Below are 27,324 nucleotides of genomic sequence, written 5' to 3'. Positions count from 1 at the left end.
AAGGAAGAGAAGCAAGGAGGGAAGTAGGAAAGATGGGTGGAAAGAGGAAAGAACGGGAGCAGAGAGCGGGCAGGATCAAGAAAAGCGCCCCTCTCCCTTCCGAGATAAGAGTCCGGGCGAGTGTACTTTAAGCTGAAGCGGTCAGGGAAGTCTTCTGGGATGAGGTGACATTGGGAAGGAAGGATGGGAAGGATTGCAGCGGGGAGAACTGACAGAAGGGCTAGTACAGAAAGAGGGAATAACAAATTGTCCCTGGAGATTTCTGGAATGTGAGGGACTAAAGTGGAATTTAGTTTAGTCCTAATCTGTTGTTTTTCATCTGAGACTGGGAGGAAGATAGATAACTCAAAAAACTTCCCTGTCTCCAGCAGTGGCCACATCACCACCTCCTCCCACCCCCAAGGCCTTTTTACCTGAGGAACATTTGGCAAGAACTCTCCCCTGGGCACCGGAGGGGAGGGCAGAGTGTTGGCCAGGGGAGTGATAAATAATGGCAGTAATAATTATAGTACCATCGATGCCGGCTTCCCTTAAACAATTCCATACTAGATACCAAGTCTTTATATATATCTTCAACCTATGGGGTCCATATCATTCCCATTTTCCAGACCAGGGAAAGTATGCCTCAGAGTGGATGCTAAACTCTCTTGAGGTCACACAGGACTCAGGCAGGGTCTGCTTACTTCAGCATCCATGCTGTTTCCTCTGCCCACAGCCTTCCCTTCCTGCCATCTCGACCCTAAAGAAGGCTGGAGAGTGTTCACGTACAGTCAGTGTACTCTTTCGGACCCAGCTGCCAGCCTGCTCAGTGAAATTTTTATTAGCCTTTGACTTTTAGATCTCCAGTTTCTTAGGATACTAGAAAATGGACCATACATGCTCCTTTAAGAAACTCTCTCCTCTGTCATGGCCACTTGGTAGCTCCCCTCCTTCCTCACTCTGCACCCTCTGAAAACCTCCACAAATATGGATCATGGCCAGTGAAGTGAGCCGGTGAGTATCGAGGAGGCTGAAGGATTTGCTGTCTGCCTAGAAGCCTGTGGGAAGTCCAGAGGCCGGGAGCTTGACTTAGCCAGACCCCCCCATCCACCACCCCTTGCCCCTCAGACCTGCCAGACACCACCAGGTCTGCAGAGGTCATGCAGAGGTCAAGGGAGCCTGTGAGATTTTGAGCCGGAATGCTACAGGAACCCCAGAAGCCTGGGGTTCTCCTTCTTGTGTGTGGCTCTGGGCACACCAACAAGTCTCTGAGCCTAAGTTTCTTGGCCTGAGCTCAAAACTCTTCCCTCCCTTGGGCTTTACTTTTTCTATTTGGGAAATGAAGCTGGCTGCCCTGTGATCCTTCAGGCTCCACAGATCTGTGAAATGGGGGTGACATATCCTGTCTTTCTGCTTCCTTCTCCCTCCTGGGCTGTCCTGAGAAGCAGGTGCATTAATGGTGGGTAAACAGGCAGGCAATGTTCTGACACAGGGAGGGCTGTTCAATTCTGGCAGAGCAGACAAGCCTGTACACAAATAACTCTGCTACCAGGGAGAGTGTGATAAGGGCCCTAGAAACCTCTTTGCTGCTACAGCCACCTGCTCCTCACGCCTCCCGGCTCCCTGATGGTTGTTCTCACACCCAGGAAAGTGGGTCAGAATGTAGGGCGGCTGTACCTACATTCTGTAAATGCCCCCTTGCATGGTCCCCACCCTACCCAACTGAGCCATGATGGATGTCAGGGGTGGGGGAAAGTTACGGGGTCTGGGACATCTCTGTGTCCAACACACAGTCCTGGCCAATCATTCTTCCTTCCTCCAAATGCCCAGGGCTCTCCATAGCCTTCTATATGGTCCAGGTTCCTTAGCTTGGTATTCAAGACCCTTCATATCTAGCCAGAAGCTGGCCAATAGACGTGCTCCATGACTATCTGGGCAGCTAGTGGACCCTTCTCTGGCCTAGCCTCCTCCTTGGTGCCCCCCCAGGCACTCAGGACACATTTTAGCCATGCCAGTGTGCCCACTATTTCCCAAGCACCTCGGGCCTCTGCTGGCAGGGCTGTCACCTCTTTACCTCTGAGCGTTCTTCTCCCTCTTTGCTTCCGCCTCCCTTGAAGCTCTTGACTTCCCAGATAGTACCACACAATCCCACCTATAAGGTAGAATCATGAGCGGTTAAAAGTGTGATCTCTGGAGCCAGACTGCCTGGGCTCTAAAATTGAGTTCTGTCCCTCACTAACTGTGTGACCTTGGTCAAACTACTTAGTCTCTTTGCCTCGGTTTTCTCATCTGTGAAATGGGGATGATAGTAGTACCTCCTCATAAGGATGTTGGAGGAACAAATGAGTTAAGATTTATGACACACATAGAGCAGGACCTGGCGCCTGGTTTCTCTTCTTGGTGAGTTTTCTGATGTTGACTGAAGACTGAGTAATATTTGAAGGTCCTCCCACATTCACTGTATTCATAGCATTTTTCTCCAACATGAATTTTCTGGTGCTTCACAAAGGAATGCTCTCAAGTCAGTGGTAGTGAATTTGCATTCACGGATAGTAAGATGAATATTGTCTACATGATTTCCTCTAGGTGGCTAGTTCATGGGGTTGCTCTTTTCTGATACTGGCTTTATGATGGGGTAAGTTATTTAGGATCGCTGAGTCTTAGGTTTCTTCTCTGAAAAAAATGGGAATATTTGATGGAATAATGTATCTTAACCACGTGCGAAGTGCACCTTGCTTACAGGGAGAACTTAATGCTTGGAGGATGTCATACCTGGCGGGTTTCTCTAACCTGGCCATACCATGGTCTTTTGTCAGCAGAAAAAGGAATTCTTCCTTTTAGTGCGCCCAGAGCCAGGCACTGGTAGGGGCTGTGTGAATGTGGGCCAGCTAATGATAAGTGGAGAGCCATTAGTTAAAACTGAGCAGAGGCCCGTTTGGGGTGTATCAGTTGTATTCCTGACTCAGCCTGATGGTAGCTGAGAGCCTGTCCCTAGGAAGCATTTTCTAAGCTTAATACCCATTGATCCTAACAACCAAAGAGAAGTATAGGCAGGAGGGATCCCTGGAGTCCTAGAGAAAAGGATCATCACCAGCCATCATCTTTTTAAACTTCATCCATCCTCACTCTAGACTAATTCTCTCTTAGAGCATTCATCCAAAAACATTCAACCTGTATTTATTTATTGAACACATACTGTGCTCCAGGCACTATGCTATGCCCCAGGGAGCCAGTGTCAATAACACAAATAAGATTTCTATTCTCGTTGAAGTTATATAAGTGAAGCAGAGGGTGAGTCAACAGACCGTTATAAAGTGTGGGAAATGCTGTGAAGGGGACACATTGGGCATGGGTGTTGGGGGGCATCTAACCCAGACATAGGGGGAGTCAAGGAAGGCTTCCTGGAGAAGGAGATAGCTGAGCAGAAGACATAGCCCAGGCGTTCTAACAGCTGACACAGCAGGCCTGGGGAGGGATCTAAGGAATCACAGGGATGTGGACTCTGGATTGTAAATTGCAGAAGCAGAGACTCTGACATCAAAGGATTCCGTCTAGGATCCATATTTCTCTACTTTACTTACAATGTTTTTTCCAGACTCTCCTTTCACCAAGACTTGAGACATATCTTGCCAGGGAAGCCCTCGCATTTTTATAAAGTAATTTATGCTTATTGTACAAAATGGAAAATAAGGGATATAAAGAAGTGGGTGGGTAGGTGGAGGGAGTTTCGTTCAACCCCTATTACTTTCCTTTCATTCATTTTTTGGGGTTTGTTTTTAGTATTATTCTTTAAAATTGAGATATAATTTACATACCATAATATTCACAGTTTTAGTGTAAAATTTCGTGGTTTTTAGTACATTCACAAGGTAGTATAACTATCATCACTATCTAATTTCAGAACATTTTTGTCACCCCAAACAGAAACTCCTACGCATCAGTAAACATTTCTTATTTCCCACTTGCACAGCCCCGGGCAACCACTAATCTACTTTCTGTTTCTATAGATTTGCCTATTCTGGGCATTTACTATAAATGGAATCAAACAACATAGGGCCTTTTCGTCTGGCTTCTTTAACTTAACGTAATGTTATCAAGTGTCATCTACGCTGTAGCATGCGTCCATATTTTACCTCTTTTTGGAGCTGAATAATATTCCATTGTATGTGTGTACCACATTTAGAAAAATACATGCATCAATTGATGAACATTTGGGTTTTTTTGTTTGTTTGTTTTTTACCTTTCATTACTATTATGAATAATGCTGCTCTGAACATTTACGTACACATTTTTATGCAGACATCTGTTTTCAGTTCTCTTGGGTATATTCCTAGGAGTGGAATTGCTAGGTCATTGTTAACTCCATGTTTAACATTTTTCCAAAGTGAGTGCCTCGCCTTATATGACTACCAGCAACATATGAGGGTTCCAGGTTCTCCACAGCCTTGACAATACTTGCTTTGTCTTTTCTGCGTTATGGCTATCCTAGTGGGTGTGAAGTATCACACTGTGGCTTTGATTTGCATTTTCCCAATGACTAATGATGTTGAACATCATTTCATGTGCTTATTGGTCACTTGTATATCTTCTTTGGAGAAATGTCTATTCAAATCCATTGTCCATTTCTAACTGGGTTATTTGCCTGTTTATTAATGAATCATAATAGGGTCTTTATATATCCTGGATACCAGAACCTTATCAGATAACATGATTTGAAAACACTTTCTCCATTCTGTGGATCATTTTTTCACTTTCTTGACAGTGACCTTTGGAGCTCAAAAGTTTTTAATTTTGATGAAATCAATTTTATTAGTTGCCTGTGCTTTTGGTGTCATATCTAAGAAACCATTGCCTAATCCAAGGTCATGTTTCCTTCTAAGAGTTTTATAGTTGTAGCTCTTATATGTAGATCTTTGATCCATTTTGAGTTAATTTTTTTTTTTTTTTTTTTTTTAGATTTTATTGGGGAAGGAGAACAGGACTTTATTGGGGGACAGTGTGTAGTTCCAGGCCTTTTTTCCAAGTCAAGTTGTTGTCCTTTCAATCTTAGTTGTGGAGGGCACAGCTCAGTTCCAGGTCCAGTTGCCATTGCTAGTTGCAGGGGGCGCAGCCCACCATCCCTTGCAGGAGTCGAACTGGCAACCTTGTGGTTGAGAGGACGCACTCCAACCAACTGAGCCATCCGGGAGCTCAGTGGCAGCTCAGCTCAAGGTGCCATGTTCAATCTTAGTTGCAGGGGGCGCTGCCCACCATCCCTTGTGGGACTGGAGGAATTGAACTGGCAACCTTGTGGTTGAGAGCCCACTGACCCATGTGGGAATGAACTGGCAGCCTTCGGAGTTAGGAGCATGGAGCTCTTACCACCTGAGCCACCGGGCCGGCCCTTGAGTTAATTTTTGTATACAGTGTAAAGTAGGGGGTTTAACTTCAATTTTTTTTTTTTTTTTGCCTGTGGGTATCCAGTTGTCCCCGCATCATTTGTTGAAAAGACTATTTTTTTCCCCATTGACTTGTCTTGGCTCCCTTGTCAAAAATCAATTGACCATAAATGTATGGGTTTATTTCTGGACTCTCAAATTTGTTCCATTGATCTATGTGTCTATCTTTATGTCAGTATTACACAGTTACTATTATGATAGCTTTGTATTAAGTTGTGAATTTAGGAGTGTGAGTCCTCCAACTTTGTTGTATTTTTATTTTTTCAAGATTGTTTTGGCTATTCTGGGTCCTTTGCATTTCCATGTGAACTGTAGGATCAGCCCGTCAATTTCTGCAGAAACTTCAGCAGGCATTTTGGTAGAGATTGCATTGACTCTATAGGTCAATTTGAGGAGTATTGCCACCTTAACAACATTATGTCTTATTATTTTTTCTTTTGGTATGTATTGAGTAGAAATTGAGCTCATGCCAATGTACTGCTTTGAATCCTGATTTATTTTGCTCAGTTTTCCATCATAGGCATTTCCTTGTGTTACGAAAGATGCAAGCATACTTTCACTGCTACATAATATTCCACTGTTTGGCTGTATTACATGGGATTATAAATACATGGTTGTTGGGTAATCTGTCACGGAAAGTGCTTTGTTCTGGGTCCCTCCTGGTGCAGGCTTCTTCCTACAGGCACAAATAGACTCTGGGAGGACTGGTGGCTCACAGAATAGCAGCGAAATAGTAGTGTCAACGTTGATCAACAGGTACCCCAAACTGCAGGTAGGGAATGGGGATCACTGGAGAAGCCAACATTCTCGATCACGGAGAACTGACCTGCCAGCCTTTCTGGCAACGCCACCCTGATGGAATGGAATCAGGAAACAGGATCCAACAGACGGTAGACACTGATAAAGCATGTTTATTTTAGACGTGTTAAAACATTTGCAGCATGAAATTCATTTCACATTGTAACTCAGTACACCTAACATGAAAGTTTCACTAAATGAAACTTTGTGTATCAGCTGAGAGAAGCTGACCTGCTGTCGTAAACAACCCTCAGATCTTAGTGGTGCAAGAGCCTTCTTTCTCTCTCATGCTATAATACTTGTCTATCATGTAGCAGGAGTGCCCTGGAATTTAGGTTGCTGGAGTCTTCCCCATCCAGATCATTGTTGGTTTCAGTGGCAGAGGAAAGAGGGTGTGGTAGGCAGACGAATGGCTCCCCAAAGATGTCTAAATCTTAAACCTTGGAACCTTTGAAGATGTTTTATTACATGGCAAAGGGGAATTATAGTTGCAGATGGAATTAAGGTTGCTCATCAGTTCACCTTAAAATAGGGAAATAGGAGGACGAATGTATTTATAAGGGTCTTTAAAAGTGGAAGAGGGAGGCAGAAGAGGTCAGAGTGATGCAGTGTGATAAGAACTTAACCTGCTGTCTCTGAAGATGGAGGAAGAGGCCATGAAACAAGGAATGCAGGCAGCCTCTGAGAAGCTGGAAAGGTCAAGGAAACAGATTTGCCCCTAGAGCTTCTGGAAAGGAATGTAGCCCTGCTGACATCTTGATTTTAACCCAGATACAATTTGAACTTCTGAACAACAGAACTGTAAGATAAGCCTATATTGTTTTAAGCCACTAAGTTCATGGTTATTTGTTATAGGCTCTATGGAAAACTAACACGAAGGGTATGGGGAACTATGCACCAGCTTGTAAATGTTTCTGCCTAGAAGTGACATGTGGCACTTCTACTCAGATTTCATTGGCCAGAGCAAGCCACATTGCCATGTGTAACTTCATAGCACTGGAGAAATTGGCCCAGCCTTAGAGGGGAATGGACAGTAATATCTATTATACCTTTGTTATCTGCATCTCATGCTTACATCTTCTATTCCATTCCATTAAAACAATGGCAAAGGGCTGGTGGCAGTTCTTTAAGTTGATTTCATTATCAACTTAAGGATTGACCCCTGGTTTGAAAAATACTGCTTTATAGACTCCTCTGCCCACGCCTCATGGACCACATGACACACCCTAGGCAGAGCTGATTGGCCCAGGTGTGGGACACCTGATCAAAGTTGACCAATGAAATTCCTCTCCTGGGAATTTGGAATTGGGCCATTTAGCAGTTAACAGTGGGAAGCGGAGTGAGGCAGAGTAGAAACAGGGTCAGAGTGAGAGCCAGGTGCAAGCCAAAATGATGGAAGAACAGAAAAGCCCTGAGTAAGCAGAGAGAGTTGGTCCACAGAGACAATGGATCAACCACACAGAGAGCAGTGCAGCCGGGAGAACATGCAGCCCCAGAGGGAGAGGTGGAGAGAGAGAGCAACCATCTGAGAGGCTGATGGCTTCCCCGTTTCTGACTTCAGCCCCAGCGCATCCTGCCTGCGCGTTCTTCCCGTGAGATTTTTTTTTTCCTCCTTATACCCTCTCCTCCTTTTCTTGAGCTACCCTCGGTGGGTTTCTGTTCCTAGTCTCCAGTGAGCCTTAATCAGCTAGAACACCAGCAGTATTTCTCTTATGGGAACAGGTCTTGAGTCTGAGAATCAGGCTTGTGGGGCATAGATGGAACTTGGGGGTGAAACAGATCCAGCCGTCCCACAATCTGGAAGATTAGCTTTGATCACAGTCTTGCGTGTTTATCCTAGCTCTTCAGAGTGGGCAGGCAGAAGCCATCTGTGTGATGCTGCACACGGGGGGGGGGGGGGTCCTAGTGATCTGGAAACACCCCTAGAGGGGCCTTTTTTTCTGACCGCGTTGGGGTCAGGAAGCTGGTGAAGTTGCTTCAGGGAGGGCTTGGCTGTGCAATATAGAGTGGAAAGGACAGCGTGGGGACAGCGTGGAGACGGGCAGCCACTGTTCGCTTGTCTGAGCCTCAATTTCCTCATCTCTCAAGTGGGATTGTTGAAAGATCAACAGTGTTCTGGGAAAAATACTTAGAGACAGGACTAGGGCATAACATACTCTCAGGTCATGGCAGCTGCTGTTGTTGTTGAGGAAGCCATCCGTGTGTCAGTTTCCTGAGGAGGTGGCCCCCCAGGGGGCTGATTGAGTTAGCCACAGGACATTCCCCACCACTAGTCATGCTTCCTGCCTCTGGTCACCCTTAATCTCCTTCTCACCCCTTAATGAATAATGGCTCTTTCATTTCTTCCTCTTCCCCTCCCCTGCCCTCATTTTCCCCGATTTTCTGTTCCTGATGTTGGAAACACCTGCTTTAGGAAAGCAGCAGGGTTGGATATAAAGTAGCCGTCCTCTGGAGGAAGACGGGCGGAATTAGCTCGGAATCCTGACTTAGCCCCTTGCTTACTGTGTTCCTGGGCAAACTACTACATTTCTCTGAACCACTAGTTCATGATCTATAAAATGGGGGTTACAATGCCTACGTCACAGTGCTGTTAGGAGAAATAATTAGGTGTTCAACAAACTCTAGCTCTTTCTTACCACCCTTCCTCCCTTCCTGATTCTCAGTCCTCCCAGCCTGGCTCCCACCCTCCTCCTGTGGCCCAGAGGTGGATTTCTGGTCTCCTTTGCAGGTCCAGCCCAACTTGGGAGCTGCTGGTCGAACCGTGTGATCTGTATTTTTTCTCACTTTAGCAATTATTATACCCCAGCTGACTATGGCATCTTCACATTCCAAATCTGATGAATATTTATGAGGAGGAGAAAAAGCTCAGAACTCCTAGGGGAGGTGGGGGAGGGATGTACCAGGCTCTTCTTTGCAAGCCAAGCTCAGACGCATCCAAGGTCCCTTGGGCCTTAGAAGTAAGGGGTGTGTGTGTGTGTGGGGGGGCGTGCTATTGGAGGCAGCACAGAGCCACCCCCAGCTCCTTAGAGGAGTGACTGTCACAGTGACAATGTAAATTCACCCCGCCTTGCTGGACCTCGCTCCTGGAGAAGGATTTGGGCTGTGTGATCCTGCTTGGCCACATGTGGGCCTCCATCTGTCTGTGTCTGCTGTAGCTCTCTCTGCTTGGGACTGTTTCTCCCTATCGTTTTTTGTTCATTTGTTTTTTTTCACCTTTCATTCCATCTTTTATTTTCACACCTCCCGGAGCATGTCCCTCTCCTGCCCTCTCCCTCCTCCCTCCCCTCCTCTAACACCTTCCCTTGGGTCTCTGTCTCTATCTTTCACTTTTCTTCTCTCCCTCCCAACATTACTCTGAGCATTTCTGGGGCTTGATGATGGGAGATAGGTGAGGGGGTCTCAGGCTCCCAGACCCAACTGGGGGGAGAGGGCAGGGGGAGCTGCTAGAGATAGCAGTGTGCTATGGAAGGGTGAGCGCGTGGCGGGAGTTGGAGACCACACCTCCGCCTGACTCTGCATCTAGTGCTCTGTCTGCTGTGTGGCCACGGGAACAGCCCCTCTGTTTCCTGGGCCTCCGTTTCTCAGTTAATTCCAATATTCAATAATTCATTCATTCATCCACTCAACTAATATTTATGGAGTGCTTGCTGCCTGCCATTCATTAACACTTTTATTGAACACCTACTAAGTGTTCATCTAGGCACTTGGCATACATCAGTGGACAAGAGAGCCAAAGATGCCGGCCCTCATGGAGCTGACACATTAGCAGAGTAGACAGGCATAATTGTAAGCAGCCATTACATAGCAGGTTAGGAAATGGTGAGTGCTATGGAAAAAGGAAAAGTAGAGTGAGAAGGAGTGGGAGTAGGGGTGGGTACAGGGTGAAGCCCCGTCCTATAAGGCTGGGCAAGCCGATCTGTGAGGGGAGAGAGTCCCAGGGAAGGGCACTGCTAGAGCAAAGGCCCTGAGGCAGGAACCACCCTGGTGTGGTGGGGGCACAGCAAGGAGGCTCCGTGGCTGGAAGAGTGAAGGAGGAACGTGGGAGGTGATGCCAGGAGCTGAAGGATGTGGGCAGACACGCAGACAAGGCTTGTCCTCTGTGTGAGCTGGGAGGACGTGGAGCAAGTGAGCAGCATGATCTGACTTACATCTTGAAAGACTCTCTCCACCTGCCCGTTGAAGAACAGACTAAAGGGGCCCAAGCCCAGGAGAGCTGTCGTGGCAGTGATGGTGGTTTGGGTGAGGGTAGCGGAGGAGATGGTGAGATCTGATCACGCTCTCGGGGCTCGGATGGTGCCTGAGAATTGCTCCAGGCCTCTTGTCCTCCGTCCTGCTGAGAGACGGCCTGCAGCAGCCTTCACCTGCGTGGGATATGCTAACTCTGGCCTTTCCTCTCTTTCTCTCCACAGGGTGTTCAAGAAGGCGAGCCCGAATGGAAAGGTGAGTCTATGACAGCTGCACCCCAGCTCCTCCCTGACCCCAAACCTTGGTTGCCTCACTTGGGCATGCAGGACTCTGCACACCTCCATCTGAGGTCCATAGGAGCCCCTGACCACAGAGGGAGGGGCCCTCTCCGGAAACTTTCTGCCTGGGGGAGGGTGGGAAGTTCCCCTGGACTTCCTGGAGCGCCTGCCCTGGTGGAGCCTGATGTAGGGTAATGCAGCCTATCATAGACAAATTCGTGTGCGTGCCGTAATTGGAACAAGTGCCAAGGACCTCAGGGGCACTGCCTTCCCTGGTGTGAGGCCTCTGGACCTCTTTAGTGAACCCTGGCTTCATCTAGCTATCGGGGGCAGCTCCCAGTGCCTGCCCTGCTTTCTTTCACCGGCCCCAGGCTCCATGCTGAAATTCTCTCAGTTCAGCAAATAGATATTACTGACATCATTCATGTCAGGTCCCAGTGAGCGGTGGGGCTCGGGATAGGTGTACCGAGACAAGTAAGACACAGCCTGTGCTACTCACAGCCAGATGGGGCAGACACGGAAACTGATGATTCTAATGTAACGTGGCAAGTGTGAGATAAAGCGCTGCCCAGGGGCTGCAGGTCCCCGCCTGGTGGTCAGGGACGGCTGCCCCTAGGAGGCACGTCTTTCCAGACAGGCACGGTGAAAGGGGCATTCTGGGCATGCACATAAATCAGAGAGTGTGAGGGGATCAGAGCCGTTGTGTCTGAGTGCCAAGAAGGAGGCTGGAGCTGAGGCGGGGTGGCTGTAGGGCTGGTCCTGGGGAGGCTGGTGGCAGCTTAGGACCTTGTACTCCTGGCCTGGGCTGGCAAGTGGCATCTTGTGCCCTCCCACAGCAGATATCACCATTCAGCTTTGCTGCTGAGCCAGGAGTCTATCCTAGATTCCATCTCATCCCAGGGCCCCCGGGCAGCTCCTACCAATCGATCAGAGTTGGCATCTGGAATGAAACCCATTTGTCATCTTACCTCTGGGCACTGAGGAACCATTAAAGGGTTTTCAGACGGGAACGGCATCATTAGATTTGCATTTTAGGACAGCCAGTCTGGCTAAGGAGGGGTGTGAGGCTGCAGAGAGCAGGCCATGGGGGTGGGGCTGGTGTGCAGTCCAGGCAGGAGTGTCTGTAGGGACCGAGGGGAAGGGGTGGGCTGGAAACTGATGGAGGGAGACACCTCAGGATTTAGGAATGTCTAAGATGACCCTCTGGATTCTAGCTCAGGGTCTTCCCTGAAGGCTGGCTACTGAGTGGGGCGCCAGCTCCGGATTCCTCACTGCTCGGAAAGCCAGCGCTCACATGAGTGGTTTCTGCCAGACTGTGCAGAACTCAGTGTTCAGAGCACCACACCTCTGTCCTCGCTGTTTCCTTGGCCTCTTCGAGAGGCTCCACTCTCAGGGGTGGAATGACGATCTCTGCAGGCCTCAGTGTCCTCATCTATCAAATGGGAACGATCGCAACTTCTTCATAGGCGTTGAGATGAACAAGTGCTTTCAAAATGGTCCAAGGATTTGTTATTCTTAATAGTGGGGCTGGGGCTTGGGTCCAAGACCAGTTAGGATTTCGATGAGGGTTGGGGAAGGGTCTAGGAGTTTCAGGGGCAACTCCCAAGGTTTTCTCCAGGGCAAGGGCAAGAGGCTTTTCAGGGGTATGTTCTCCGGGCCCATAGCTGCTAACGTGCCCTGTGCCTCTCCTCCCCAGCTCACCGTCTATCTGGGAAAGCGGGACTTTGTGGACCATATTGACCTCGTGGACCCTGTGGGTGAGTCCCTGGAGGCCAGGGAGGAAGGTGATTGGGGAGGCAGGGCTGGCCAGGCCCCTCCAAGGTACAGTTTCCAACCCATTGGCCTATGAAGGATGGCAGCAGGGGTGGCACAGAGGCTGGGGAAGGGAGGGCAGAGCGGGAGGGAAGCAGCTCTACCAGCATACCAGACACCTGGAGCTGTTCAGCAAGTGCTCACAGAGCAGCTACCTCGTGTCAGGCTCCGTGCTGGGCCCTGGGGGGTCCCAGAGAGCCCTGGCGACTTGTCCAGAGCTGACCAAATGACCCACAGTGACAATCCTAACACTGGCTGATTGTGTCTTCCTGATGCTGAACTATCCCCCGTGGTTCCACTGCAAGCTCAGGGGCAAGTCCAAGCCCTCTGGTCTCATCGACAGGACACTTAAGTAAGGTTAGGCCTGGCCATTCTCTCTCGACCAGCTTCCAGGATCTTCTCTCCCAAGCCTGAGATCCGTACTCTTTCCGCTGCCTGCCTGGCACTGCCCCTTGGTCCTCTAATTGACAAGTCTTACTTGCCTTTTAAGACCTGGTTACAGCTTTCCTTCCTTGGGGAGCCTTTCGTGATACCCCTGGTCAGGGGTTGCCCTCTGCACTGAGTTCCCACTGAGCCTCTGGTGCCCAGGCACAGAAGGAAGGCACACAGTGAAAGGAGGGAAGATACAGGGCAGGCTGTGGGGACGGGTGGCACTGCCCTGACCAGCTGTCCCTTAGACCCTCCCAGCATTGGGACAGAGCAAGGAGCCCTCCAGGCCCTCACTGCCAGATATGGTCTCTGAGGTTCCCTGAAAGGTCCGCTGTGGGTGCAGTGTGGGGTTCGGGTGGGTTACGTAGGGTGTGGGCAGAGAAACAATTTTGCTTGCTTAATACATATGGCTGGGTTGAGCTTGGCCAGAGGTAATCGGGGACATCAGGTCAGGGGAGGAGCCTGAGCCAGTGTTTCTGGCCTCTCGGGTTCTGGGCAGAGAAAATGTCCTTTGTGTCTGGCTGCACTCGACACTCCCAAGGCCGGGCCTTGGGACATTCTCCCAAGTGTCAGATGTGGCAGTCACCGTCTAACGCTCTCTACATATTAACTCATTTAGTCCTCACAGGACTTCACAGTCACAACCCCTGACCTGTAAATCCCGAATTCAAACAGCTATGAAAGCCTAAAATTGTTCGTAAGTTTCATACAGCCTTTATGTAGTGGCCAAGCTGACCTGAATAGATAGGAGACTGTTTATGCCTTAGGTAGCCTCTCGGAGGGAACATTCACATTTCTCTGCAGAGGTATCTGTGGGTTTGGTTGTGGGGTCCTGCCCAGACCCTGCAGAGCGTGTTACAGACTATATGGAACATGTATCACATATGGCCTTTCTACAATTGAAAATTTCTAAATTCCAAAGTATACTTGATCGTAGGGGTTTTGGACCCACGTTATCATTCTTATTAACAGATGAAGAAACAGAGGAGTTAAGTAACCTGCTCCAAATCACCAGCTGGATCTGGAAGGCCAGCCCACGGGTGGGGGTGGCCTCCCCATTTCTCTCACAGTGCTTTTGGACAGACAGATGGTTGGGTTTCGGTCTGGCTTGGTGTTTAGGGCATTTGAGAGGGCAAGTTATGGGGGTGTCTGCTCAACTCTCTGTCCTTCCTCCAGATGGGGTGGTCCTAGTGGATCCTGAGTATCTCAAGGAGAGGAGAGGTAAGGCCCCCACCCCCAGCCTGTCCAGGGGCCTCCTCGTCTCCCGCCCCCCCCCCCCGATCTCCCCAATCTTATTGGTACTTCCCTACCCATCCCCACTGGTTCTTCCCTCCACAGCCCCAACTGCACATCAGAGCAGGTGCCCTGGCCTCCTCTGGCCTGGGGCAGCCCTGCCCCATGCCCACGAGGAAATACCATTTCAATGCCCTGAGCACTTTACAATATATCATGATGATCCCAAGGCTGGGTTACGAACAGGGCCGAAGTTAGTGTCTCGTTTTACAGAAGAGAACATGGATTGCCAGGGAGGTGAAGGTATTGTCCAAGGTCAGCAAGAAGATTGGAAGCAGAGGTTGGGCTGGGATAAGACCCCATGCCTTCCAGACACCACCCAACACTTATTTCCCCCTCCCTCTGCTCTTTCCAACTGTGCCCCTCCACACCTCCCATGGGCTGGAGTGGGGGGTGGAGGAACTGACCGAGCAGTCAGCCCCCACCTCCTCCCAATGGCCAGGCCATAGGTGGCTCTTCCAGGTACCCAATACTCCTGTCCCAAAGGCAGTGCAGCCCTCCCCACGGGAACGTTGGGACCAACCTGTTGCCTCCAGTTGGGCCAATCCCAGGGCTGCAGCTGGTGCTCTGGGGGGCTTGTTTGCTGCCCTCCAAGCCCCTCAGTGCCCACTGCTCCCACAGTCTATGTGACACTGACCTGCGCGTTCCGCTATGGCCGGGAGGACTTGGACGTCCTGGGCCTGACCTTTCGCAAGGACCTGTTTGTGGCCAATGTACAGTCCTTCCCACCGGCCCCCGAGGACAAGAAGCCCCTGACGCGGCTGCAGGAGCGCCTCATCAAGAAGCTGGGCGAGCATGCCTACCCTTTCACCTTTGAGGTTAGGACTGCCAGTACCACCCGTGGGAAGCCCTCTGGGCAGGCACATGGGGCAGCTGGGGCAGCAGCTAAATGTTACCCGGTTTCCCAGTGTACCCTGGGACCTGGGGTTCTGTCACTTACACGGCCTGGCGAGTGTCCCTTCTCTGGCCTCTGCCAGGGGCGTCACTCTTACCTCTGGGCTACTCCTTGGACCCTCCTGAGTCCGGGTCCTTGGTGGGAGAAAGGAAGGTTTAGAGGGCTGCAGAGAAAGAAGGAACCCTTTCTCACCCCGGGGTCGCTACAAGGCTGCCTCCTCCCTCAGACTGGCTATCCGCTTGCCCGGCTTCAGCCTGGCTCACAAACATGGGATGGCAAGTAGTAGATTTCCCTGCTCTGTTCCCTTTCCATTCCGAGACTCCAAGATTCTAGGTTTTCAAATGTCCTCTTTCTCAGACTCTGAATCTGTGATTCAGTGAAATCCCCTTGTTCTCTGGGAGGGTTAAAGACTGGGAGAGGGTCCGGATTATCCTCTCCATTGGGGACATACAGGTTTCCTGTGGCTGTTGTAACAGACCACCACAAACCTGGGGGCAATTAAACCCGCCAATTAAAACACAAGTTTCTTACGTTACAGTTCTGGTGTTTAAAAGTAAAAAACGGGTTTCACCAGGTTAAAATCAAAGTGTCAGCAGGGCTGCGTCCTTTCTGGAAGCTCTAGGAGAGAATCTCTTTCCTTGCCTGTTCCAGCCTCTGGAGACCACTCACATTCCTTGGCTTGTGGTCTACCCCCCAAACCCCCTCTTCAAAGCCAGCAATGGCCCGTGAGTCTTTCTCACATCCCATCACTCTGACACTTGACTTTTCTGCTTCCTGCTTTCATTGTTAAGGACCCCTTGTGATTCTATCCAGCCCTCCTGGATCATCCAGGATAATCTTCCCACTTCAAAATCCTTAATCACACACTCCGATAAAGTCCCTTTTGCTGTGTAAGATAGCATAGTCACAGGTTTTGGGGATTTGCGGGGGGGCATTATTCTGTCCACAACAATAAACATCATGGAAAGATCTTTTTCAACTGTTGTTCTGGGAGAATTGGGCTAAGCTAATCCTTTTAGAGAAAGAAAAACATTGAAGTCCTTGGCTTTTCTGGAGGGGGCCTCTGGCCCCGTGTGGGGCGTGGCTTGGCCTGGTCTGATGGAAGAGACATGCTTGTCCTTAGGGGCCCCTGGTGTGATGAATGTGTGAGGGATGGTGGGGGTGGGAGACATGGGGCGGTTTGTGGGGAATGTGACAGGAGGCTCATTCTGTGTGTCCTTGTAACAGATCCCTCCGAACCTTCCATGCTCTGTGACATTGCAGCCGGGGCCTGAGGACACAGGGAAGGTAGGTCAGCCCACAGCGAGCATCTCTCTTGGTGCAGGACACTTGTGTCCCCAGGTCCCCAGCTTTCTGTCTGGGAGGTACCGGAACTCTCCCTGTAGAAGCCTCCTTGTGTCTAGGCCAGTCTGATACCCGCCCCAGATAAGCAGGCTCTTTTCAGACAGGTGGCGGATACGGTTTCATCCTCACTCCACATTCAGTTATGTGGCAGAGTCTCTCCCGACTCACTCTGACTGACCTTGGCGTTGGCTGCAGCAAGACCAAATTGTTCTTGGGACTACCACCTGGCCTCACACGTTATATGGAGGGGCAGTCATTCCATAGGTGGGGAAACTGAGGCTCAGAGAGAAGTGATGTCACTAGTGTCACAGGCTCCGGGTCTCTGAGCCCATTCCCTCATCTGCGAAATGGAGATAATAAGATGTGCCTCCTTGTGTGGTTGGGAGGGTGCAGTGAGACACTGAAGCAACTCACCCAGTGCAGGGTCTGCACACAGGACGTGCTCCCAGATAGGGCTCCGAAGGCACCAGTTGTTGTGTCTGGGCAGCTGCCTTGGTGAGGGTGGCCACTCAGCTGAGGCAGGAGTCCAGGGAGTGGAATCCAGTTAGGGGGGTTTGGGATGCCCAGTGTTGGGGAAGCTGGGGATCAGCTCTGTGGGGAGGTCAGATGGGGAGGCAGCTGCAGAGGGAGGTGGCACGGCCCTGGGGCTGAGCACCGGGCTCCTGAGTAGGGCCAAGGGGCTGCTGGGCTGTGGGAGCTTGGGGACCCCATCCAGCATCCTTGTTTGTAAAATGAGAGGGTGGCTGGCTGTGCTCTGCGGACCCTGCCCATTCCAAGGCCCTGTGGGCAGTGAGCTCTTCCCCACAGGCCTGTGGTGTGGACTATGAAGTCAAAGCCTTCTGTGCGGAGAACCTGGAGGAGAAGGTCCACAAACGGTGAGAAGGGCACAGCTTCCGGCCGGGTGTGGGCCAGCTGCTGACAGAAGGAGGGAGGCAGGCTGGGCAGAGGCAGAAGAAGAGACGAGTAACAATGCCCGGAAGTGTTCAAGGAGGGGCCACCCATTCCCGCCTTGGAAGCTGTGAGAAGGGCACTCTGCAAGGCTATCAGGTCATGGAGGGCTTCAATTGCCCTGGCTCAAGCTCAAGCCGCAGCATTTTTTCCTTTACCACTGTACCTGCTTCCCATATCTCCCTGCTTTTAGTCTTGTCCCCTCCAGACTGCATATCTTTTTACTTTGTTTTGGGAAAAGCCCAACGTTCATATTGTTTTAAACAGTGAGCAAGTTCTTTCCAGGCCATCCTAGACCCCCATTTCCCAGTTCTCCTGGGAGGCAGTCAGCAGCAGCAGGTGGTGGTGGGAGTGTCAGTGGAGGCTTCTATGCAAGAGAGGGAAGTGGAGAAAGTAAACCCGCCCAGGGGAGAGAGAGGAGGAGGTCAGCTCATGTCTCAGAGAGGGGCAGTGTTCTCCTGAGATGCACGGCCTTGGGCAGACAGAGCCCAGGCTGGCAGCCCGGAACACTGGCCCGGACTTCTGGGGTGGACTGCCCAGCCCCACTCTCACGTCGGCATCAGCCTTCAACTGGGATGCACTCCTGCCTGGGACAGTTCCTCCCGGAGGCTGGCTGAAGGCACTGCAACCTCTCCTGGTGTGGGCTGAGTTTGCCACCTGGAGGCCACAGGGTGTATTGCAGCCATCTCCATTTCCAGCCTGAGCAGCTCATGTGTGGGGAGAGATGGAACCCTTCACCCTCGCTTCTCTGTCCCCCTTTTCTTCTTAAGGCACGAGACCAGGGGAAAGGAAGGGGTTGTGGGTTGTGGGTTGTGGGTTTTGGGGGTGGAGCCTGACTGGAGCAAGGAAGAGGAGCAACACTGAGAGCCAACACCCTCACCTCACCACCAACGGGATGTTTTAAGTCCATACCAGAATAATGATACAGCAAATATCGTTTATCAAGAACTTATTAAGTGCTGTACACTATTCAAAGTGATAGACATGTATGAACTAATTTAAGCCTCATAGCTGCCCTAAGAGGTTGGTCCTGCTACTGTTAATGTTTTTCAGGTGAAGAAGGGAGATACAGTTAATTTACTGTGTCTTACAGTTAGTAAGAGGAGAGGTAGGACTTTAAATTAACCCTAGCTGTCTGGTTCCAGGGAATGGAGGTGGCTTATCTGAGAAATGGGGGTGCCGGCATGCCCAGATGCCATGGAGACTGCCTCACTGAGTCCCCATGCCCTCACAACCCTCGTGTCCTTGTTTCCTTCCTGAGCCCTGTCACCTTTGTTGAGCCCCATCTCATCTCTGGGCCTCCATCCTCTTGCTGAGGTTCTCTTTATCGGCTTGCATTCCCCCGACTGAACCTGTCACCTCTCCGAGCCCCCATTTCATTATGGGGCCTTTGTCTACTCTGCATATTTTTATTTAATAGATATTTAGCAGGCGTTTGTTAGATGGAAGGCACTGTCACAAGTGCGGAGAATACAGCAGTGAACAATTTTAGACAAAAATTTCTGTCCTCAAGTGGCTTACACCATCAGGTAGCATGAGGGATACAGGAAGTGAGGACAGCCCCTTTCTTACCTTCCTGCTGGCTACCAAGACAGACCCACATGAAGTGCTGCCATGGGGTTCGGCCCTGGTGTTGTGTGTGTTCAGACCAGGAGAAGATCCAAGTGGATGGATCCAGGAAGGTTTCCTGGAAGAGGAGGCATTTAGCCGGGCCTTGAAGAAGGAAGCAAAGAAGGACAGAAGCCGTAGGAAGAGGGAGTTACAGAGGCCCAATACGAGTGAAGCTTCAGAGATAGGACCAGATAGTCCATCAAGGGTAATAGTGAGGAAGTGGAGGTGACTGGGGACAGAGGGAGCGAATGGAGAAGAGCCAGATGGGGACACAGCCTCCGTGCCAACCTCTGCAGTTTGGACTGGATTCAAAGGCCATGGGGAGCCGTGGCAGTCCCTTGAGCAGGAGAGGGATCTGAGGATTGCAAGGAAAGGGGGTAGAAGCGGGTGACTCTTGTCATCTTTCATTCCGCCCATCTCCACTAGGAATTCTGTGCGCCTGGTTATCAGGAAGGTTCAGTATGCCCCGGAAAGGCCTGGCCCCCAGCCCACAGCCGAGACTACCAGGCAGTTCCTCATGTCGGACAAGCCCTTGCATCTAGAGGCCTCCCTGGATAAGGAGGTAGGAGGCTTGCACTTGGCAGGGGGTGGGGGCTGCTCAACCAGGGCTGGGACCTCAGATCTCAGCTCTGTCGTGGCCTTGGGACTCCTTGGGTCGGCACTTCTGCCCCCAGCCCTGGAAGCACAGGGCTCAGGCGACCCGAGGCTTCCCTTGGGGAATTCAGGGAAACCTCTAAAAGGGTGGCAGAGGGGGTCATGAGCCTGAGGGATGAACTGACTTCAGAAGTCAGTGTGCCCTGAAGGCTCTTAGGTCCTGGCCATCTTCCCTCACCCTCGTTCCCTCTTGAGCTTTGTGCACCCCTTTTCCCTCTCGGGAGACAGTTGAGGCAAGATGCAAGTGGAGGCCCTTCCGTGAGGGTTCAGGGCTGGTTCTCTCAGTGAGCCAGTCAGCCCTTCCCCACCTTTCTCCTGCTTCTTCTGGAATCCCCTGTGTCTAACATTCCAGGCAGCCAGAGCTGGCAGGGACTTGATACATCACCTAATTCAACTCCTCCATTGTACAGAGGGGAAAACTGAGGCTTAGGTAACCTGTCCAAGGCCACACTGCTCTCATCCTCCTCATCATTGTTATTATTGTCAGCACCATTTCTGGTGACTAAGCCAGGCCTGGCCCCCAGGAATATCACCTTCTAATTCAAGTATCTTTCAAGGTCCCACAAAGGAACCGAAGTCTAACATACCTGGTGGCCCAGCATGAGTGGCAAGTTGCTATGAACTTGGGGCCCTTGTCAGAGTGGCCGAGGTCTGGGACCCCAGGAGGTGTGTGGGAGGCCTCTTCTCCCTCTGCCTCTCTAGCTCTTTGGTCTCACCTACCCTTTCTCCCTTCTTACGTCTCCCAGATCTATTACCATGGAGAACCCATCAGCGTCAATGTTCATGTCACCAACAACACCAACAAGATGGTGAAGAGGATCAAAATCTCGGGTACCCGGGCGAGGGCCAGCGGGGGAGGGGGAGGGAGCAACAGGGAATCCTCTGGAGGGTAGGGGGTCGCTGAGGGCTCTCTGCTTGTGAACAGCCTCGTAAATAACTACTGACGCACAGGGAAGCCCACGGCCTGCTCTAAGCCAAAGGGTAAGGCTTTTGAGACTGGTAACACAGGCTGCCTAGTGGCCAGGTAATGAGTTTACCATTTAAGCTGCCACCTCTTAGATTTCCTGGGCTCTGGGCAAAGCCATCCTTGAGGGAAAGATTTTTGGTTATAGAAGGGAATGGGTGTGTTTGGGCTGCCGTTTAAGTGGAAGATGGGGGCTGTGTCCTATGGAAGCCCCCCAAGGACTCTGGCCATTGCCTGGGGCTGAACTTCCCCACGTCCGGGGAGCCGGGAATGCCTGGGAGCTGCACCCCTTTCTCATGCCACCTGTCTCCCCCTTCCTCCCCAGTGCGCCAGTACGCGGACATTTGCCTTTTCAACACAGCCCAGTACAAGTGTCCCGTGGCCATGGAAGAGGCGGAGTAAGTGAGCACAAGCCCAAGCCCAGCCCTGCACACGTGGATTGGCTGAGGCCAAGAGTTACCGGCCCTCACGGCTCTTCTCCACCTGGCAGAGGGCTGCGCTCACACTTCCTTGCCACTCATAGTACATGACCCTCACAACAGCCCTTTAGAAAACATCCACTTGATTTAGCTGTAAGAAAATGCATGCTATAGTCAAGGAAAAGACCTGCAAAAATTAGAATGGCAAAATAAGAGCTAACGACGCTAAGGGCGCTGAGGTCATAATTACGCTGCACCAGAAACCTAAATTGAAGGGAGGTACTTTGCTCTGAGCTTCCTGACAGCCAAAGCAAAGAGGGTAAGGCACTCGGGGCACAGCTTTGCTTGTCTGATAAAGGAATAATCCAGCTCATTGGATAAAAGGGGTTGTGTGGGAGAGTAGAGAATTATTGTATTTTAAAAATCTAGGTTTAAGGAGAGCTACTAGGATCGAGCATGGAACTTTGTCCCAAACTTGTGAGCCGCTAAGGGAAGTGAAGAGACATCGAGTGAAACATCTTTTTTTACCTAAAGGAAGTAGATGTTCCTATTAGAAACCATACCTGTTTTTTCTTCTCCTTGCCCTGCAAATAATTTTTAGGGGCAGTTACATTTCATTTATTTTTTTCTGTATGTGTGTGTTTATTTACATGTAATAGCAATCCGAATTTTTGCAGCTTAAAAACAGTCTTCAAATGTTACTATGTGGTTTTTGAGACGTCCTGGCTAGGTTGGGGTTGGCTCAGGTGGGGATGGGGGCATTTCCACACTTGTCTCCCTTCTTCCCAGTGACACGGTGGCACCCAGCTCAACATTCTGCAAGGTCTACACGCTGACCCCGTTCTTGGCCAACAATCGAGAGAAGCGGGGCCTTGCCCTGGACGGGAAGCTCAAGCATGAAGACACGAATCTGGCCTCTAGCACTCTGTGAGGACCCACTCTCCCTGGTCCCGGGCTTTTGAATGCTCTCCCAGCCCCCAGTGGATCCACACCCACCTTGGTCCCACCAGTGCCAATACGAGCCATGGGTTACCCTCTTCCCAGGTGCTGTCCAGAGCCCATCCTCAGGAGTTTGATCTGCCAGGGAAGCTGTCCTTTTACTCCCACTGCTATCCAGGGGTGACTTGGAGAATAAGATGGACCCCTAGATCCAGCTCCCTTTGTCAGTGCAGGGCTCTGCTGGCTTGCCTAGGGGAGGGCAACCCAGAGAGGCTTCCTGCAAGAGGCAGCAGCTCCTAAGCTAGTGTCTTCAGTCAGATCAGATGTCCCTGGGGCATAGTAAGGCCAGAGGGATTGGCTCCTGGAAGGGTTCCAAGAGAGAATGAATCAGGAGGGGGTTGCAGAGGCTGGAGAGTTCAGGGCAGATGTGGGGGTGTCCCCCAAAGGCAGGGATCCCAGGGACATATGGTCATTCCTTCCCCATGGTCATCACTGACTGTCTGAGACCTTGGGGTGTGGGGAACCTGTTTTTCCCTACCCGCTCAGGTCTGGCCCTTTGGTGGGGCGTGGGCCTGTCTCTTCAGCACCCCAGCCCAGGACTCCCAACATGGACCCTGTGCTCCAGCCTGAATGGTCTTTCACCACCCCCTGCACAGGCTAGCCACACACCTCCAAGCGTTTGCCCTCTTCTACCCTGGCTCAAATCCTGTCTTCAAGACCTGGTTGAGGCACCCCCTCCTGCAGAGTGTCCCCTGCTACCCTCGACCCTCCCTACCAACTACACCGCATCCCCCAATCCCTGTCTGGCCCTTTGTGCCCCACTGGTTGTTGAGCAATCAGGGAAGCAGAGTCAATTCATTGGAAAGTAGGAGGAGCCTGCCCCTCTGCACTGCTGGGACTCAGGCCCAGGGAGGAGAGGGGCTTCCCAGGGCTGCACAGCTAGATATGGAACCCAGGACTCCGAATCCCCGCCCCCTCAGGGCACAGCTTACCTTTCTCACACTCTGCTCTCTGCTTGCTCATGGCTGAGGGGCTCGGGAGAGGGATGGGGGTCCTCTGCCCGCTACTGCACCCCATGCTTGCCATGTCCCATCCCTCCAGCGAGTTCCCATGAACCGACTTCCTTATGTTGTCTTGCAGGTTGAGGGAAGGAGCAAACAGAGAGATCCTGGGCATCATTGTTTCCTACAAAGTGAAAGTGAAGCTGGTGGTATCCCGGGGCGGGTGAGTGCTCTAGCCCAGCCCAGGACCCCGAAGTGCAGAGGGATGTGCCCCCCGACCACCCATGGCCCATTGCCCGGTTCTGCCTGTTTGCTGGGCCGTCAGCTGCATCGCCTTGAGAGTGAACCAAGCTCGAGGACTTCCTGTTCTTTCTCTTCTTCCTTCCTGCTTCTCTTCTCTCTACCCTTCCCCCTCTCCGGCTTCAGAGACCTTCAGCCCCTGCTTACCCCTCCGTCTTTCCCTCCTCCTCCTCTCTCTCTTTCCTATCCCCACCACTCTGGGCACATGGGTGGGGGAGGTTTCCTCAGAGCCTATGCTGTGGGGTTTCCAGGGGGTTCTGTGCCCCTCATCGTACCTTGGGGTACAGCCCCGACCCCCATTCATGTCTATGCTCATCTGCTGGGGAAACGGCTAAAGGGGCTGAGAATCCCACAGCTGGATTGCGGATGTTCTGACTCTCCCATTTTACAGATAGGGAACCAGAGGTCCGAACAGCTCCCCAAACATTTCCTGCAATCTTCTCCGCTAATCTCAGGTCATGGGCTGTCATGGAAGTGGACCAGACATATTCCCTGCCCTGGAACATAGTCTGGTGGCGGAAGGGTCACAGAGAGCTACTTTTCCCCATGTATTGGCCCTACGTGATGTTATAAATCTGGAATTAGGATTGTCTAATTTGTCACAGGGATTTCTTCTCTAATTGATCAGTGTCTGCAAAGATATTTGAAAGCTCAGCATTAGACATTGAATCCCCTTTGTTATGAGAATAATGCCTCGTGCAGGTGGCAGCATGTAATACTGACCACATGTTACGGGATATCTCAGAAACGCAAACCCCAAGTCCCATGGCCTGTGATTCCGGCAGTACCCACAGTCCGTGTAAAGCTTCTTCCTGGAGAAATCCTCAGTGGCTCCTAAATTGCTTCCTGCTGTCGTTAGATGGGCCTCCCCAAGGCAGGCAGCACAGGGGTTAGTTTTTACGTCTTCTCTGCCGATGAGGATCCTGGGGCTCAGAGAGGCCTGGCAGGGGGTGTGGCTGAGCCAGGCCTGTATCTCAGTCTCCCCGCCCCCCAGGCAGGGCTCTTGCCATGTCTGTGTCTTCTTGAATGAGAAGTTCCAGCCGTGCAGGGGTGGGGTGGGTGGGAGTGTGTCCCAGGGTCTTCTCTACCCTGACGGGCAGCAGGGGTGGTGAATGAACATGCTTTCTGTTTTCTTCCTCTCTGAACTCTCTCCTGACCACTCCTCCCGCCTCCTATGACCCACCCAGACTGTTGGGAGATCTTGCATCCAGGTAAATTCCCTCCCTTTGACCAACCCACCTTCCAGAACAGCAGGGCGCTGGGTTGGAAGGAGTCTTGGCAGCCACTTTTGGTTACCAGGCTCAGGCATGTGTCGGAACGAGAACCCTCTCCGAAGAGGTCAGGGAGACACAGTTTCCCCTTTAAAAAGCTCACCCTGCCCTTGCATTCCACTCAAGTGACCAGAACCTTTGCAACCAGCAAAACCAGCTTCACTGATCTGGGGAGTGAGCCACAATCAGTCTGAACTACAGAATGTTTTGGAGAAATGCAGGCTTCATGGCTTTCATGCTTCTACACTAATGAGAAGGAACTACTGGCTGAGTGTTGCTAAGGAGAGGTCTCGGAGAGATCTGCTTTCGTAGACGAGATCCCAATGTTGCCAGCTCGATCCACATGCATGCCAAAAATGCACGAACCCCGCGCAGTGGTTTTGCCTCCTCCTGTCACAAAATGGCAATGTTATTCGTCCCGAAAAATCTTAGTCCCTGGAAGGTGAAATTAATTCAATTCCGTTTAGTTCAGTATAATTCAGTAAAGATTTCTGGAACCCAGACTTGTGCCCAGCTTGGGCTGGGTGACAAGATCCCAGAGAGGAATCAGACACAATCCCTGCCCTTGATTAAGTTGGAAAGTTAAGGTCCAGATTCTTCCACCCATATCCTTTATGGCTTCAGTGAAGGTGGGGAAACTCAATCTTCCAACAGCTTCCATTCTGAGAGCTCACTCTTGCAGGTGAACTTGGGAACGTAATTCCCTTTTGGAAGCAAAATGCAAAGTACGAAAAAGAAAATAAAAGTAGTTTCAACAGGCTTATGAAACGCTTATGTTCCCATTGAGGGAAGATGATGATTCTGACAGCCACAAGCTTCACAGTTTAACCAAACCTTTTGCCTACACCATCTCCTGGAAGTTCTAGTGTTTCTAGAAGGTTGGCATTGTTATCCCCATTTTCCAGATGAGCTCAGTGAGACTTGAGGATGTCAGGTGCCCCCCAGTGAGTGGTGGGGCTGGCAGAATAGACCTTTCTGGTGGCACATCTTATGCCCCTGCCCCCTCTGTTCCCCTGTACCTTCCTCCCTCCCAACTGGGCCTGTGCAGCAAGGTCAGTAGGATGAGCATGTGCCTGGCAGCACTCATAGTTGGCAGGGCCTTCTAGGGTGACACCAGCCCAAGATAAGAAGAGTGGAGAGCAGAGTGTGGGTAGGACTCACTTTCTCAGTTCTGAGCTTTTATCACCCATTGGTTAAGGGTATGAATGATGGAGTCGGAATCCTGTCTGTCATTTCCCATTAATAGCTGTGTGGCCTTGGGCAAGATATATTTCTCTCCTGTGCCTCAGTTTTCCAATTTGTACATTGAATATAATAATAACATGGTTGTGAAGATTAGAGTTACTCTAGAATAGTCCTTGGCACAGAGTCAGCACCGTATAAGTGTCTTGTTATTTTTGTCATCAGGGCCAAGGGGAGAGGAGGCCCTGTCAGGAGCACTGGCTGGTGGCTCCCCGCCCCCCATTACTCACCACCCTCACCCTCCATCCCCACACGGCTTCAAGGCTCTATGCACAGTGTTTACAGCCCTGAGGCCTGGGTCCCATCCAACTTGAATTTGATTAAACTAACCTCATCAGGGTATCATCCCGATGGCGGGGGGCTGGGGCCACCTGAGCATTTTTATAGGAGGCTCTTGGAGATGCCGGGAGATGGGACAGAGTGCGGGTCAGGGTAGTTCCTACCAGGAAGTTGGGAAGTACAGTGTCAGGGAAGGCTGGGCTGGCTGTGGTGATTTGAGGTTGGCAGGGTCCCTGGATACCTCTGGAGCCACAAGTGACTGAGGTGCACACCCACCTGGGCCATCCCCCCCACACACACACGCCTCCTCCCAGCTCATGGGAATCCAGAAACCCTTCTTGGGAAACGGGGAGGTTTCCATTTCTTTTTGGAGCCAGAAGACGTCTCCTAGTTCAACTCCTAGAGAGACTGAAGTTCACAGAATGGCTGAACTTCAGCCTGAGACAAGATTTCCTACCTCTCAACCCAGAGAGCTACCTCCTCTGACCATAAAACCCTTCCCAGTCCCCAAACTGACAGGGCATTGAGTCTCACGGCCCAAGCCTGGGCTTGCGGCTCACTGGTTCTGGGTCTCTGTTTCAGTGACGTGGCTGTGGAACTGCCCTTCACCCTAATGCACCCCAAGCCCAAAGAGGAACCCCCACATCGGGAAGGTGAGCAGGATCTTTGGGTCACTGGGGTGCGCGTTTCCAGATAGCTGACCCCCTTCTCCACCAGCTACCATGTTTCCCCTTCACCCCACCTCCCTCTGGGACAACCTAAAGCCTAGGGTCACCCTTCTTCCCCAGCTTCCCAAGATCATTTGTGAGGCCTACATTCCTATTTGCATCTGACCCCCCAGGAGACAGAAAGGTCTGACTCTGTTCTCCACGGGGGTGAGTGGGGGAAGCTGGGAGTGGAGGGTGGGGGCCCACTGGCCATGCTCGGAACCCTTGTCTTGCATTCAAGTCTAGGGGAAGAGGCTACAAGAGTAAGATGGCCCCTGGACCCACCATCTCCATACTTAATTAAGTCTCAGATTGTTTCAGTTGAAAGAGATATATAGTATGTACCACAAAGAAAGAAAAATGTTTCCACAATTAAACTATACAATGCCATTGATTGTAAAAATACCCCAAGTTGGGAGATGTGAAAATGTGATAAAAAATAAGGTTATTTTAGAGTTAGTGAAACTCGTGCATACAAGAAGTGACGCAAAGTCATGTTGGAGACAGGCCAAAAGGAGCAGGATCCAGAAAGTGTTCT

At 51.0% G+C, this 27,324-nt stretch overlaps 1 protein-coding gene across 10 annotated transcripts in view; it reads left to right on the top strand.

The window, feature by feature from the left end:
* Window positions 1-27,324, top strand: part of ARRB1 (arrestin beta 1) — a gene marked incomplete at its 5' end in the record, with an annotated part of 72,233 nt that overhangs the window by 36,978 nt on the left and 7,931 nt on the right. For 5 of the 10 annotated variants that reach the window (XM_081061768.1, XM_081061770.1, XM_081061775.1 and 2 more), the window contains 13 exons: window positions 10,625-10,655; window positions 12,375-12,435; window positions 14,096-14,140; window positions 14,834-15,030; window positions 16,335-16,394; window positions 17,259-17,326; window positions 19,437-19,572; window positions 20,411-20,495; window positions 20,954-21,026; window positions 21,837-21,974; window positions 23,127-23,210; window positions 24,475-24,498; window positions 26,662-26,732. In XM_081061768.1, the coding sequence (XP_080917894.1) occupies window positions 10,625-10,655; window positions 12,375-12,435; window positions 14,096-14,140; window positions 14,834-15,030; window positions 16,335-16,394; window positions 17,259-17,326; window positions 19,437-19,572; window positions 20,411-20,495; window positions 20,954-21,026; window positions 21,837-21,974; window positions 23,127-23,210; window positions 24,475-24,498; window positions 26,662-26,732 (1,073 nt within the window). Of the gene's footprint in view, window positions 1-7,712; window positions 7,808-10,624; window positions 10,656-12,374; window positions 12,436-14,095; window positions 14,141-14,833; window positions 15,031-16,334; window positions 16,395-17,258; window positions 17,327-19,436; window positions 19,573-20,410; window positions 20,496-20,953; window positions 21,027-21,836; window positions 21,975-23,126; window positions 23,211-24,474; window positions 24,499-26,661; window positions 26,733-27,324 lie in introns of those variants that run through there. The other 5 variants (XR_013994124.1, XM_081061771.1, XM_081061772.1 and 2 more) reach the window with 3 other exon arrangements.

The sequence above is a fragment of the Rhinolophus hipposideros genome (genome assembly GCF_964194185.1).
Source record: "Rhinolophus hipposideros genome assembly, chromosome: 10".
NCBI lineage: Eukaryota > Metazoa > Chordata > Mammalia > Chiroptera > Rhinolophidae > Rhinolophus > Rhinolophus hipposideros.
Note: the sequence above shows the minus strand (reverse complement) of the source record. Positions and strands in the feature narration are given on the sequence as shown.